Below are 16195 nucleotides of genomic sequence, written 5' to 3'. Positions count from 1 at the left end.
TTTTAAGCTAAAGTCAGGGTTCTGTGTGCTCCATCTTGCTGTGCAGAGTCAGCGTCCGCACCCTCGCTCTCGTGCTCATTCATTCATTCATTCTTTCTCTCTCTCTCTCCACCCCAACCCCCCAACAAATCTGAACACTGGGCCTCAGAACCAAAAAGGCTGTTTAGCTTCATCTGCAAAGATCAGTATAATCTGTTTTCAACATCCAGAATATATTATCATACACTATTTACTTTAGCAGTTCCCATTCAGAACAGCCTCCTGACTCTTTTAGATTAGCTTTTAAAATAGGGCAATAAGAATTTCCTAGAAACTAAGTGCATCCAAATCAGAAAAACCTTAGACAATTTGAAAGAACTGAAATTCCTTAGATTTGACCCTTAAGTAAAGGATTAGACGATGGCTGGAAAATAGAATGAGAAATGATGGAGAGAAAGGCTACCCAGATTTGGTCCTGCCTTTAATGCAAAATTTTTGTCTCATCTTCAGCTCTGACAAAAGGGAAAACTTCTTGCCAAACAATAAACTATTGTTTTAAAATTGTGGAGTGCAATAACCCAAATTTATTTCTCTTTTTTTTAATCAGAAGAAAATCTAAAACCATTAAGTTATCTTTGAAAACAGAAAGAGCATTTATTCCACGTTATTTATTACATATTTTTTAAACACAAAAAATCAAAGTTAGCAAAAGTTGACAAAAGATTTTATTAACTATCCCTGTAAAGGGATTTGCCCCAAACTCATTATTGCCCTGAGAGATATGAGTAATAACAGACCAGCTGATAACCAGGGCTCAGGGCAAAATATAGGTAAGGGAAATTCTCTTTCCAATCAGAAATTCCATTTACCCAGTATACTTGAGATATGAAGACAGAGTAGGTGGTGAGCTAGAGGGGAAGGTAAAAAGATGTGGAAGCCCTGGGCAAATAGGAACCAGCAGTTAAAAGAGTGAAATGAAAAGCCTGGTCCTAAACTGGTGACAAGTTGCCCTCAGCCCAATCTTACATACCTTGATACTGTGCCAGATGTGGACAGCTGGTGGGCTGGGGGGCACAGCACAGGTATTGACACTGGCAAGTGTGTCCTCACAGCTCAAGCCCTCCTCTGAGGGAGGGACTGTCAGAGCATCTGGAATTTCCTGGCACTTCCCAGGTTAAACTCTAAGATGTAGTTCACTGGCATGTTTATTTCAGGAGCCCAGTTCTTTCAAATAAACCATACCTAACGCTAGCCAAAGTAAGCTCCACACATTGTAAAACTCAAGAAAACCACAAATATAAAACACATCTACAAAACCACTTGACTGCCTGAACCCTTCTTAGAAATAACGTCTGGTTAACAACCACCCCTTGTGTATTTATTTCTGTTCTCTCTCCAGTCCCTTCACAATTCTGCAAGCAGCCATTTAAGCATGGGTGCTGCACAAACTTAACACACACTGAAATGAAAGGAAGAGAAAAACAAAAAAGTTTATGGTCTCAGTATGGTAAGGGGGAATTCTGTCCTCAGAGCTCCAACACACACTTAATGGTTGCCTTTAAAAAAAAAAAAAGGCCATGGAATGTGGTACACTGGACACAAGCAACACACCTCAATCACCAAGGAAGCTTCTTCCCACAACCATTCTAAGTCCCCCTTACAGAGAGGCAGAGGTGCCGTTTTCACTGTGACAACGTCCCTCACTGGGACCGGCATGGGTTTAACAGGGTGAGCAACCAGACAGGGTGACCAACAGTTCCAGTTCTCTCTAGACAGAGGCATTTCCTGGGACAGTCTCAGATAAACCAAGACGAGATGAGATGGTCACTCTACAATGGCACTGTCAAGGGCTCCAGAGCAGCCAGTCTCTGCCAGCACGTGACTGGGTGGCAGAGGGCAAGTCACTTTGTCTCTCTAGGCTTCAGTACCTTGTTATATAAAGTGCGAGGTGGAGTATTCTTATCTCTGCCACTATTTCTCAAAGTGTGGCTGGTAGTAGTGTGGGGATGGGGTGGGGGAGGGTAAAAGCCGTGCGCCCTAGTGGGGAGAAGTTATTTTATCACTTCCGTCAATTTTATGCTTAGAATTGGCTTCACACAGTGCTAATAAAAAGCAGACCAACTTTTAGCCAATTTTAACGTTTTTTTCATATCCTCTACAGGTAACGCACCCAGACTGCTCTGTAGGGGAAGACCATTCCCACCACCATCCCCCACTTCTTTGGTCTACCACTGTTGTCTGACTCACAATAGACTCATTTCTGAATGAATAAGTTTCAATTTCCTTTTTAAGTAGAAAGTCTATAACTGTATTAAACTATGAATGAATTAAAACAGAGGCAGTTTTTGGTAGTCATTGTACAGCATTGTGGTTTCATCTTTGCCTTTCTTACTTATTTAAAATACAACCCACTAGAAGTGTCATATTTGATCACCCTAAGATGCCTCTATCAATGCCTTAAAAAGAAGTAGCAGTTTGTTAAATTATTTACATGGCTAACTACTTACAAATTATGTTAAACCTAAGTAGAGCTAGAAAAATGCTTGTAGCTGAAAACAGGTGCAAATCCCTTCTAAACTAATTTGCGGTCAGCCACATGCACACCAATGGAAGCTCAAATCTGGGGGTGAGAATCTGTTCCTCTTAAGGAAAAAATACATAAGTATTATTTTAAGTTAATTTTGAATGTTTGTATTTTCATAAATATGATCCCAACACCACGAGACTGAATTTCTTTTTTTTAAGGATCAAATTAAGATAATCCACTAGGCTTAAAATTCTGAAAGAAATCAACAAATGTCAGGTTCAAGGATTTCCTATTTCTGTGAGGCTCTAACAAGAAAGAAATATTGCTACGCTGTCTAAGTATTAACGTACAACCTCAGCAAAACGCATTACATGAGTGTGAGGTGAACAAGACCCAGTTATTCACTAAGATGCTAGGATTGTTTCCTGCCAGCTACAACCAGAACAGAATCTTCCTCAAAGGAAAAAGAGAAGAGGAAAGTTAATAGGGAAACTAAAACCCAAATGACCACACCAACAACCCTAACTGGCGAAAATAGGGTCTATCATACAAAAATGGGGTCTATCACACATGTTCATGACATAACGGTTAGGCCAGTAAAGTCTCATTTCTGGAAATAAGAGTACCAACAAACACTCAGAAAGTTGACTGTGTGTGTGCACGTGCATGCGTGCTTTAAATAAATCTGAAGAGTAAGTAATCACTACTGCAATGAGCTAGGCGTTGCCCTAAACACAATGCATGTATTATCTCATTTAATCTTTACAGTAACCTTATAAGTTTCAGATGAAAACTGGGTGTGGTGAAGTTAAATAATTTGCTCTTACACCTGTAGCTAATAAGTGGCAGGGCCAGAATGCAGTCCAGGTCTTACATCAATATAAAAGCCAAATATGAGGTTTGTCATTACCAGTGGTGGAATACCCAGTCAATCATCCCTTGAGACTACATGCAATAAAAAAGGCAGGGAGTACGTTAAGATATTTGCACCTCCCTCCACTGAAAGACAGCTTCCTTAGAAAACTCCACAAGTGGAAGACTATCTTCCAGAGAAGGTGTCAGGCTCCAAGTAGCACAGCTTCCGTCACTTATGTAAAACCCCACCATTAGAAATAGTTTTCTGCCACCAAATACAGACAGGCCCCTGGGGTACAATCCACATCATTAACAGTTGAGAAGAAAAGGCTTAGAAGTATTCTCCTACCTAGACAGGCTCAGTGCTGAAGCGATTGGAGCTTGAAGTCCTGTCTGAAACTTTAAATATTTACTTAACAGAACAAGTAAATCCTCCAGTTCCGGAATCAAATACATAAACAGGTCCTACTGCTTCCACAAGCTACACCCTCTCCCCATACCCCCACAACACACACACACCCAGCACATTAAGTCACATTACAGAACATTATTTCTCCAGTAGGTGCTATATGCTGTACTATGGTATCAATTATTTTCTACATCATGTGTATTTTTAAGAACCAGTTTTTCTTGAGTCTCCTTTAAATACACTTTTACAGACTCCTCCAATACTACAAAATAGGCATATTCCTCATTTCACAAGTGAGGACACCAAATTTCAGAAAGTATGTTGTCCACTATTAAACAGCTGAGAAGGGGCAGTGTTTGGACTTCAGCCTACGTTCTATAATCTTTCTGATATCCCATCCATTTCCCTTTTAATTCCAGTTAACATTTCTAATTAACTGCAATAAGTGTACAAAATAGGAACATAATTTAAATGCACTGTCACTATCAAGTCTACTCCTTTGTACCCAAAGAAAAAAACACACCCACTGACACACAAAGCCCTGATAATCTCTCCATCTCCATAATGCCTAAATGACTGATCTCTTCTTTCTCAATTTTCTTTCACTCAAGCTATTGTGTCCACAACTGCCACTCTGCTTAAATCACCAAGTCACTTTATTCTGCTTTGAAACGGTGATCTATTAAAATAAGATCTACAGAGCCACTTAGACTAGCTGGCAGCTTTTACTCTGACACTTGCCAAACTCTGTCCCTGGACAAGGTTTTAGATGGTTTCCTTTATCCTCTCCCGACTCTTAACTCTATCCTGCTCCTGTTCTCCCAAGACTTCCCTGTGTCTTTAAAGTTTCCGTACCAATGAGAATAGAAAAGTAGGAAAGAAGGGAAGAAGGGAGGGAGGGAGGGAGGAAGGGAGGAAAAGAAAAAAAATAGAATCTCAATCACAGCTCCAGCACCGCAACAGTAGCTTTGTAACCTGAAAACCTCAAAGATAAGATATAACATTTATGTAGACAAAGGCAAGTCACAAATGCCATTCCTAGGTCACTGTGTGAAAAAGGTTACCTAGTAAAGTAATGTTTCTCTCTTGCAATTAAAAACCATTTGTGTGTCTCCTGCCTCACATCTGCCAAAAACAACCCCCACAATCCAATTTTGAGGTACTAAAAGGAAAAAGTAGGAAAAGCAAGCAGGAGTGGTCTAAGAAAAGTCCATTTGGAAGGCCAGAGGTGAGGGAACAAAGTTCTCCTTATTAAAAAAAAAAAAAAGGATGAATTATGAAAAGCAGTGTTTTGCACAATGACCAGATATTAGAATAAACTTCAAAAACTACTGTTCAGAGGAAATAGGGAGATGTTGGTCAAAGGATACAAAACAGCAGATATGTAGGATGAACAAGCCTAGAGATCTAATGTACAACATTAGGACTAAAGTTAGTAAAATTGTACTGTATTAGGAATTTTTGTTAAAGAAGTAGGTGTTGTTAGCTGCTCTTGTCACAAAAAAAGTAACTATGTGAGATGACAGATGTGTTGATCTGCTTCACCTAGAGTAACTACTGTACTATTTATATGTATCTGTATGTAAACCTCAGATATACATAATAAAATTTATTTTTTAAAAAACTACTGTTCAATAATATGTACCTGACAATGCTTACAAACTGATTAACTCTAAAATATGTAGCATTTTAGAAAAATCACCTTCATGTATTCAAGTGTTTAACTTACTTACTTATGAGCATAAAATTAAATTACAAGTTAGGGAGGAGGGTCAAATCTGATCTTCACCCACCCAAAGCATCCACAGGACCTATCTGGGGCTTAGGCCTCTTACGTTAGGAGAATTTTATCCTATCACCCTGATTTGCCTTAAGTGGATTGTGTACTTACTAGGATGCCTTTACTTTAATCCTAGGAATCCTCTGAAACTATGCTATGTGCTTTTCTTAAGACACTTTGGTTGTCTTTTCCATACATGCCAGTTTACTACTGTTAAATTTCATATTAACAAATGCACTTGAGGCAGTAGATCAGTTCACATGCCTTCCAAAAATGTTCCAGGACACATACGTGCTCTCTGGATTTTGAACCTTCCTTCCATTACCTCACCTCCCACCCATCCATGCCAGATGATCCTGAAAAGAAAAAGGGCTCTCTGGGATCTGAAGGAACTTATGCATTAAAAAAAAAAAAAAAAAAAAAAAATGCTCGATGGAACTGAGATCAAGAGGACTGGGATGTTTCTAACTTAGAAAAATGTCAAGCCAACAAAATGAAGCCAGTTATTTCTCGTAAGTGACTTTAAAAAATTTTTTAAGTCACTGTACCATCTACTCTTTAATTATGGTAAAATACACATAACGTAAAAATATCTTAACCATTTTAAAGTGTACAGTGCTGTGACACTAAGTACACTTGTGTTGTTATGCAACCATCGCACCATCCAGAATTCTCTTCATCTTGCAAAATCGAAACTGAAAACTCTGTACCACACTCCCAGCCGTTGGCAATCATCATTCTACTATCTACCTCTATGAATCTGACTACTCTAGGTACCTCGTATAAGTGGAATCATACAGTATTTGTCTTTTGTGTGACTGGCTTGTCTCATACTTATTTTCATACATTAAGCATACTATCTTCAAGGCTCATCCATGTTGTAGCAGAATTTTCTTCCTTTTTAATACTGAATAATATTTCATTGTACGTTGTTATGGTCTGAATGTTTGTGTCCCCCAAAAATCCATATGTTGAAACCTAATTAGCAGTGTGATAGTGTTAAGAGGGGGGCCTTTGGGAGGCGATTAGGTCACAAGGGCTGAGCCCTCATGAATGGGATTAGTGCCCTTATAAAAGAGGCCCCAGAAAGCTGCCTTGCCCCTTCCACCATGTGAGAACACAGTTAGAAAGCACCATCTGTGAACCAGAAAGTGGGTCCTCACCAGGCAGCAAATGTGCTGGCATCTTGACTTTGGACTTCCCAGCCTCCAGAACTGTGAGCAATAAATTTCTGTTGTTTATGAATTACTCAGTCTATGGCACTTGTAATAATAGCCTGAACAGACTGAGGCATATGTATATACCACAATTTGTTTATCCATTCATTTATCAATGGGCACTTCGGTTGCTTCCACCTTTTGGCTATTGTGAATAATACTTCTATGAACACTTGTGCACAAATATCTTTTTGAGACCTTGATTTCAATTCTTTTGGGAATATACCCAGAAGTAGAATTGCTGTATCATATGGTAATTCTATTTTTAATTTTTTGAAGAACTGTTTTCCACAGCAGTGGCACCATTTTACATTGCCACCAATAGTGCACAAGAGATCCAATGTGTCCTCATCCTAGACAACACTTGTTATTTTCTGTTTGTTTTATTTGTTTATTTGTTTGCTTGTTTTGATAGCAGCCATCCTAGCGGGTATGAGGTGGTATCTCATTGTGTTTTTGATTTGTACTGTTTTTCAAGTTGCACAAGTCATTTTTATCCAAAAGTTCAGAAAGACAATATAAGGGAATTTAGGCTCCATCTCTGAGTTTTCCTTCAAAAAAACCCACTCATTCTTGAGGCCTCATTCTTTCTCTCCCCCCAGCCCTTTCTCTCTGCCTTGCTGTCCATAATAACGTCAGGGTATCATCCACTTCTCCTTCTTTAAGGCACCCCTTCCATTTATATAGAATCTGAGAAGCTTCCTTCCTGATGGTAGTGACTTAGCTTGTGGGGAAGAGGCGGGAGGCAGAAAGAAATAAAAGAGTATAAACGTGACCAGAGAAAAAGACCAAGACCAGACCATTCTGCATTAAAAAAAAATTTTTTTTAAATCGAAGGCCACCATTTTCCTACCAAAAAAAAAAAAAGAGAGATAAAACTGAATCTCCTCATCCCAATAAGAAAATATACCTAAATTCACAGAAAGTGAAATACAAATGATAATCAATTTTTAAAATAAGATCATCATAAGTAATCTAAAAACACACTTACATAACAACAGTAACATTTTGTTCAACTCTCAAAGCAAAAATTCCTCACATGATAATAATCTACATTCTGATAATGAAGTGCAAATGGGTATAACCTTTCTGGACAACAGTTTAGCAATTTGCATCTATCAAGAGCACTAAAACATTTATCCTTTTGGGTTTAGAAATGCCACTTCTAGGAAACATTCCTCAGGAAATCATCAGGAATTGAAACATTTCTATACATAAATTAGAACTAGCCTAAATGTCCAACAAAAATATGAGGACTGGTTAAGTGAATTATGGAATACCCATAGTGTAGAATAATGTACAGGCATGGAAAATACTTTTGAGTAAGTTTAACTACATGGAAAATGTTCAGATTATATCATTAAATGCCAAAAGGTTGCATCTAAAACCATGTACAGATGCTCTCTGAATTGCAATGGGGTTACGTCCAGATAAACCCATCATAAGTTGAAAATATAAGCCAAAAATGCATTTAATACACCTACTCTATCAAACATCATAGCTTAGCCTAGTCTACGTTAGACATGCTCAGAACACTTACAATTGTCTACACTTGTGCAAAATCATCTTGGCAACATTGTTAAGAGTATCAGTTGTTTACTCTCGTGATCATGTGGCTAACTGGGAGCTGTAGCCACTGCCCAGCATCCTGAGAGAGTATCGGCCACACATCGCTAGTCTGGGAAAAGATAAAAATTCAAAATCTGAAGTACAGTTTCCATTGAATTCATATTACTTTCGCACCACCATAAAGTTGAGAAATCGTAAATTGAACTGTCTTAAGTCAGGGACCGTCTATACATACAGTATGATCTCACAATATTTGCTTTAAAATAGGAGATCACCAAAATTGTTAGAGCAAGAAACTTAGTTCCAAATGCCTACATTGCTATTTTAAGCTGTATAAAGTTAGGAGCATTTCCTAAATTCTTAATCCTTTGTTTCATCTAAAGTAACAAACTGATTAGGGAATATTAGTACTATTATTTTCAAAATTTAAAAAGTTATTTATTAAAAATAGCAGTTATTCACAATATCCATACATAAAACAAAATAAATGGTGAGCACCAAGTCACAGCTTCAGACCATGTGCCCTGGGCACCCAATCATCCACAGCATGACTAACCATACACCCAAAAAAGGCACTGTGGGAATCACCCTTTTGTCTTCAATCGTGCCATAGCACACGTGTTTGAAGCAGTCAATAAAGACTATGGTATCAGGAAAGAGTGACAAAAAAAGAGATTAAAAAATAATTTTTAAAAAAGGAAGGCGGGGGGAGAAACCAAAAAATAAAATCTTAGGAATAAAGATTCTCGGGGCATCATTAGTATAGAAGAATGACTGGACAATCTTGTTTACCTTAAAAAAAAAATGTGGTTCCTAAAAAACATTAAATGATACAACTAGTTAATAGCAAACAAAATCTGGAACCCCAAATATCCCAACTCAAGTGTTTAAGAAATGAACTGATCAAAAAATGATTGGGGGCGGGGCACGGTGTACAAGAACATTTGGAGAGTCCTGACTTTGTAAGAAATAGAAAATCTGGTTTCGTCTGGTGATCGAAAAAGAAATGTAAATTATGTAATAAACATTTGAAATCTTCAGTATACAATATGGACCTAGATTCTAGTGCTCATCAAGGTTTCGTCAAGTGAGTAAAATACACAAGTAAAGCCTGAAGAATGTGCAGTGATATCTGACAAAACCATGGGACTAGTAATAGTAATGGAAGAAATTCACATGAAAGCCTACTTTCCTTTCACTGCCACCTGCCCTTCCCCATCACAGAAGAGCAACCACTTCTGCAGTACCTTACAAACTAGGAATCCAGGAGAAAATGATCTAGCCCTGTCCATAGAGAATTCAGATACCTTCGACAGAAAAGTCATAAGTGAACTCAGGGTATTCATGTTATAATCCTTGATGATGTTAAATCATTTGTGATAATTTAAAGTTATCTCACCTGCCTCCCCCACCATTCTAAGGCGCTGCCCATTAGGAGTAACATTATGCCTTTTACCCACAAATCAACCTATCACAAATAGCCAAACTATTGCGCCATGTAAATGCAAGCCTTTTATTTGGCTAGATTAGAAAGTTGTACGAAAGTTTTGCAAAGAACACTACACCTTTGATTTTAGGTTGTTTTCTAACAAACCATCCGTTGTCATCCAATTTTCCTATCCCAGTCAGAAACTGTAAGAGGCACCCTATTTGTGTCTGAACCCAACTCTTGCCTCTTACACCAGTATCTGGCAAAGCAGGTATCCATAGTTTTATCTGAATCACACCATCATTTAACAAGTTAAATAAGATACATTTACAGGGTTTAATATCCAGCACTAACTGCATGAGAAAAACCATGTTTGTGTGCAAGCTGTTCTCATGCTTTTAAAATATACCTGATTGTATCCATCTCTTCATTATGAGGCACACTACAGGAACATCCTTCAGTAATGAACTTCACCCATTTTAATACCCGACTTTTTCCTAGCAGTCATTCACTCACTTCTGTTTTCTCTCCCTAATCACCAGGAACACATCATTCTTCCTTTCCCCTCTCCCTCACCCATTCACCTTCCCTCCTCCCCCAACTGTCCTAGAGGGCCTCACCCAAGGCTACTGGCAAGGCAAAGATACTAAATAAATTCATAAGAAAAAGCCCACCGGCCAGACATTCCCTCGGACACAACTGAGACACTGTCGTTCGTTAATAGTATGGGGGTAGCAGACCATTCTTGAGGTGAATGATCCAGGCCAGACTGTCTAGTGTCAGCCTCATGAAGTATAGCACTCCTCACACAGCTTGATATTTTGCAAGCCATCCTAACAGGAATGAGCTTCTCATTTCTTACCCAGTCATCACATGAGGTGCCAGGTCTACTTTGGGTTCCATCAAAAAGAGGTCTGAGGAAAGGGAGCAATTGTTTTCTCTCTAGAATCTTCTTTGTTGGCTAATCCAAAATATTGTAGCTTTTTAGAACACAAATGATAATGATCCAAATGATTCTTCCCACTCAAAACACAATTGAAAAATACATGAAACAAAACAATTGACTAAAATATTTCTATGAAAAAAAAATTTTTTTATTCTTAGAGGACTTACTTCTGCCTGCCAAAAAAATGATGTTTAGCATGTTTCAAAGTTCCACGAGATAATAATTAGTAAGTTTCAAATACAGAGGACTCACAGGAATCAGGGTGTTGGGAGGGTGAAAGCAACCTTAGATTACAAAGGCATTTACTTCACTGTACAAAGGGTAAAATACACAGAGATAAATTAGGAGATGCCCCAGTGTGAGGTAAGTTTTGACTAGAGCTTGAATGTTCTGATTCCCAACCAATATTTTCTGTATCTCTCCTAAGCCCACAAGGAGGAACAGGCATTAAAGTTACTTTTTATAACAATAACTCAAAGAATCTTTATTTCCAAACAGAGATTCAGCAGAACTTTAACTCTACATTTATGAACACCATAGCAAACACGTTTTTGAAAAAAGTGAAGTTGGAAAAAGCGTTTATTATAATTCCCGAGAATGGCTTACTGAACCTAAATAAGCATTAAATTGACAAAATTCATCAAATAGATGGTAATATTAAATAATATTTTGTTCCTTGTAATCAAGTCAAAAATATATAATGGTATATGCTACAATTTTCATTCTAAGAGAAACCACCCAGTTGTTCTTTTTAAACAACAGATATTTACTTTGTCAAGCAAATAGTATCTACAGTGGCCCTTTTGGCCCCTACCCAGAGTTAAGTGTAGTGGTAAGGCTATGCTAAAAACCACCAAGCTTTGGGCTATTGAGACTCAGCCAAAAGTCATGGACCTTAGGCTGCTCCATTTTTAACCAGCCATGCTGGGTTTCCATATTGCTGTCCATATGGTACTATACCATGGCATGTTCTGGCTACCAATGCACTGTTTCACCACAACAGTGGGGGTAAAAACAAAAAGATAGAGCTGTTCAACTGGTTATAGCCCAGTTTAATCAATCTTTAGTGTTTCTCTTCATAGAGAAGAAACACATAAGACTGAGGACAGGCATCTGAATTCACAATTTCAGCCTCAATAAAGGTATTACTGACCTCATTTAATGGGAAATAAGGATCTGGGATAATCATGTAATTCTTAGATATGTTCTCAGCTTTGAAATAAATGACAATAGAAGCATAAAAGGAATAGAATCTTGAAGGAATTGTTCCTATTACAAAAGCATTTCATTTTATAATGGGATTCACAACAGGCTTCTTTAAATCATGTTATACATTATATAATACTCCAAAGAAAAACATGTTAAAAGTGTACTGAAAGTAAGTTGCATCAGTGATAATAATATTGGCTGGCTCAGTTATATTGATTCAGGACCTTGATGAGTGCTACTGGGATGAAGGCCATAGGCTGGATCCCAGAATGTGTCCGTTAAGTTTAAGAAGAGAAGAAACATGCAGACTAACTTAAATACAACTATACCGTGGGGTTTTCGGATAATAGAAAGTCTGAATGATTAAAAACAGAGCTGTCACTACCATTGGAAAAAAATAAAGTAGATCCCTCCAAAAGTCAGTAGCATCCTGTGGTATATGTCCCATGTTGGATTATTCTGAACATTAATCATAAACTTTCACTTTCCATACAGGTCATTAAATGACTTCTACTTGAACCAGTGGCCTGAAGGAAACCGACCAACTCTCTACATATCAATATGAGCACATTTGCTGTGTCTGATAGTTGAAAGCAGCTGACCCCTTTGTGTGACTGTAAGTCAAGTCACAGGATTACTCAAAGAAAAACAAAATGTTCAGGAAGAGGAAAAATGAACTTCCAGTTTTCAACTATTACTCTAGTGGTTTTTTTTAAAGACAGAGAGTCTAAGTACAAAGTTATCCCCGCTCTCTAATAAATATTTTTTCCAACCTAATGAACTGCCTGGAAACAGAATAGAGAAGGATGTCAGGAAAACGCTGCTTTCCGCACATAGTTCATTAGTTCTCCAAAACATAAGGCTGCATATCTCTTTCAAATGCATTAGTTATCTAAAAGTGAGATTCCAGCCAGAAATTATCAGGCAAAACTGACAGGATGTCATTCAGTGATTGAGTGGGGAGCCCCTACTATGTGCCAACACAGAGCAACCTGCTGTTCCTCAGAGTCTGCTTGTCGATGGAGAGACTGCAAGGTTAGATATGAGTTCATTAAGTAAACATTTGCTCTAGAAGCAACTCTAGACCTGCGAACACGCAAACTTTTCACAGTATCTCTCAGCTTTGGATTAGATCAATAACATATCTGTACTGGATCCCCAATTATCTTAAAATAGGTTTTTAAATCTCTTCCTGCGTGCATGTAAATTTCTGCGTGTGAACAGCTGACTTAGTTCTCCAGCAACAATACTGCCCACTGAAAAATACACCTTCTTTAAACAAAAGATACTTTTTATTCCCATGAAGCTTCATTGCCATTTCCAGCACCAAAAGACACAAAAAACACATTCTGCCATCCTCAGTAGTGGTTTTAGGAGAACAGAAGCAGCACACAAGATAACAGAGCAAAGGCTTAAGAAACAACCAAGGTGAGTTGGGGTGGAGAAAGAGAGTGGAGTGGACGTGAGAAATGAAATCTAAACTCTACTTTCTGATCTAAGAAATTCAGCCTTTACTGATGAACTGGGGGACGGGGTGGGGGGAGGAAGAAAGAAGGGGAAGGTGAGGTTTTCAGTTGAGAAAAAGACAGAAGTGTGTGCTGCTGTCCCGGTTTTTGTTTCAAAAGCACCCAGTGAATGCATGGCAGGCAAAATCTAGTTTCGTGACTAAGACTGATTCCATGAGAGTTAACACAAGTTTGTGCGTGACACGATAGAGATACCCAACCAAATCGAGGGACTATACAAACAATTATATGACAATTCTTTAGGTGTGTTCTAGTATCAAAAAAGTTTATGGTTATTCAAAGGACACAACTATCAATTTAATATCATCATTTTGCAGGACCTGCACACGTCCTATCATATCCTCTTTTAAAGAAACCGCTAATGACCTGAAATGCAATTGTCACCTATTTCCCAGGACTGTGAACATGATACTCAGAGTCACGAATGGAAACCAAATAGCGACCAGAAGCCAGAGTCCCCGGCGACTTCTTCTGAAGCAGTCCCCACAGTCCGTGTGCCGGAGTGTAAGGAATGGAAGTGTGCGCGGTTCCTCCTCTGGGCCGCGCGTCCGGAACGTTCCTGGCTGTCAGGTGGGTGGCGGCGAGCCTCGGCGGGGAAGCCCTGCGTGGCAGCGCGGCGCGGGCGCGTGTGGAGAGGGGCGAGCCCCGCGGAGCTCACCTTTGTTCGAGCGCCCTGGCCGCGACCAGGAGAGAGCCGGGCCACGGAGAAGTACGGGGGACGACCCTTCCGCTCCCCGGCGCCCCGGAGGAAATCTATAAGCACCCCAGACCCTCTCTGGCCCCCAGGGAGCAATCGGGGAAGAGGGGTCGGCAACCCCTCCCCAAACGCAAAGGTTGGCAGGCGTGAGTGCGGGCGCAGCGGGCACGGGGGCTTGTGTGCGTGTGCGCGCGAGTGTGTGCGCGCGAGTGTGCGTGTGTGTAGGGGGAGGGGAGGAGGCGCTCCAGCCCTTCTTACCTCTCGAAGATGAGCCGCACCATGAAGATGCAGAAGGCCAGGGGGAAGGCGAGATAGAGGTCCTCAGCCTGCGGGAAGGTGGCTTCCTCCGTGTTCTTCAGGTCCGCCCAGGTGACATTGTGCGGGAGCCAAAACCTCTCGTTCCAGAACCAGGCTAAGATCCCTGCCATCTTGCTTTGTCCACTCTTTTCCTGCGGCTCACGCGGCCCGCTGAGCTCTCGAGACGCCGCGCAGGGCGCTCGGGGATGGCTTCGAGCCTGTGCCGCCGCCGCCGCCGCCGCTCCTGCCCGCAGGCGCCGCCGCCGCCGCCTCCTCCGCGGCCGCTGCTCTCGAAGGCTCGCGGCGAGCCCCGGTGCTCTCCTCCCTCTGGCCGCGCTGGAGAAAGGGGCCGCCTCGTCCGTCACATGGCAGCCCGGGCCGCTCGCCCTGATTGGCTCGTCCTCGCGTCAAGCAGCGAGGCACACGCGGCCAGCTCGCCCACGCCCGGAGGGCAGGGCTCAGCCGCTGCGCCCTGGGCGCAGGGCACCACTCCGGGCAGCGCTTCACGCTCCTGCGCTGGCCTCGCTCTCGACGCGCGCTGAGAGCAGCGAGCCGGGCCGGCCCCGCGAATCCGCCCCAGCCCCCCGGCCTGCTCGCACATGCTCAGAACGCCGGCCCCGGCCCCACTGGCGCTTCAGGGCTCGTCCGCTTCCCGTGCGCCCGGAGGCGGTGGGGAGGCAGGTAGAGGCGCAGGCTGAGCTTCAGAACCAGCCCTGCAGAGAGAGGGCAGCAAAAGGAGAAGTAGGGGGCGCAAAGAGCAAAGGAGGAAGAAGTAGGAGGGAAAGGAGCATCCACCCCAGCGCTTGGAGAGGCAGGGTGAAAATCAGGAACTGGGGCAGGATGGTTTGGCAAGAGCCTTCTGCCTCTGCCCCACGCCAGTCTTTCCCCCATCTTACACCTTCCGGCCTCGTTATACTCCCACTGCTTCTCATCAAAACAGTTCCCCTAGGAAACAAGGCCCTCTATTTTGATTTATGAGGTGGCACAAGAAATTAGTCACTTAATTGCTATTTGATTGTTAATCGCTATTTGATGGTGGTGGTGGTGGTGGTGGTGGTGATGACAGCAACTGCAGCCTTCTGTAAAACCACTCTTCTCAACCAGCCTCCCTGAAATGCTGCTAAACCGTATTTTGACTTCGTAGGTCATGAAAGAACCTCTGTTGTGCTACTTGACAGGCTCATTATTTCTGCCTCTTGAATCGGAAACCTTTAAGGCATTAGGTCTCTGAGGGCTGACCCAGGCACCTTCAGTCTCAATACATTTCCCCATCGATACAGGAACTACGTGTGGATCCGTTCAGTGGCCCATGTAGACCTGGTTCCAAGGGATGTTTTGTTCATTTTCCTCACAATCATTCATTTTCTGCCTGGTTCTGCCAGGAAATGCTGCTAGACCTTTCCAGTGGGCACACACACACAGAGTTTTGTTACCTTTCCTCCCCCTCCAATTACCACCTTCTTTTCACCCCTTGCCTTTAAAGCAAAACTCTGAAGAATGGCCCATACTGTTGCTTCCAGTTTCTCTCCCCCCTCAAAAAAGTTCAAAAGTTCTCTTTTGAACTTCCATTTGGACATTTTTCTCCTCTGCATCACTGAAACTGCTCAAGGTCACCAACGATCTGCATGCTGCTAAACACAAAGGTCAATTCTTGTCTTAGTCAATTCCAACTGTTTAGACAGGCTGGCTTAAACATCAGAAATTTATTTCTCACATCTCTGGAGGCTGGGAAGTCCAAGATCAAGGGTGTGGGCA

General features: G+C 41.3%; 1 protein-coding gene across 2 annotated transcripts in view; it reads right to left on the bottom strand.

The window, feature by feature from the left end:
* Positions 1–14571, bottom strand: part of CERS6 (ceramide synthase 6) — a 286531-nt gene extending 271960 nt beyond the window's left edge. For both annotated transcript variants that reach the window (XM_063106910.1, XM_063106915.1), the window contains exon 1: positions 14402–14571. In XM_063106910.1, the coding sequence (XP_062962980.1) occupies positions 14402–14571 (170 nt within the window). The remainder of the gene's footprint in view (positions 1–14401) is intronic.
* Between the last annotated feature and the right edge of the window lie 1624 nt (positions 14572–16195).

Source organism: Cynocephalus volans, chromosome 1, assembly GCF_027409185.1.
Source record: "Cynocephalus volans isolate mCynVol1 chromosome 1, mCynVol1.pri, whole genome shotgun sequence".
NCBI lineage: Eukaryota > Metazoa > Chordata > Mammalia > Dermoptera > Cynocephalidae > Cynocephalus > Cynocephalus volans.
This window is presented reverse-complemented; position numbering and strand designations above follow the sequence as displayed.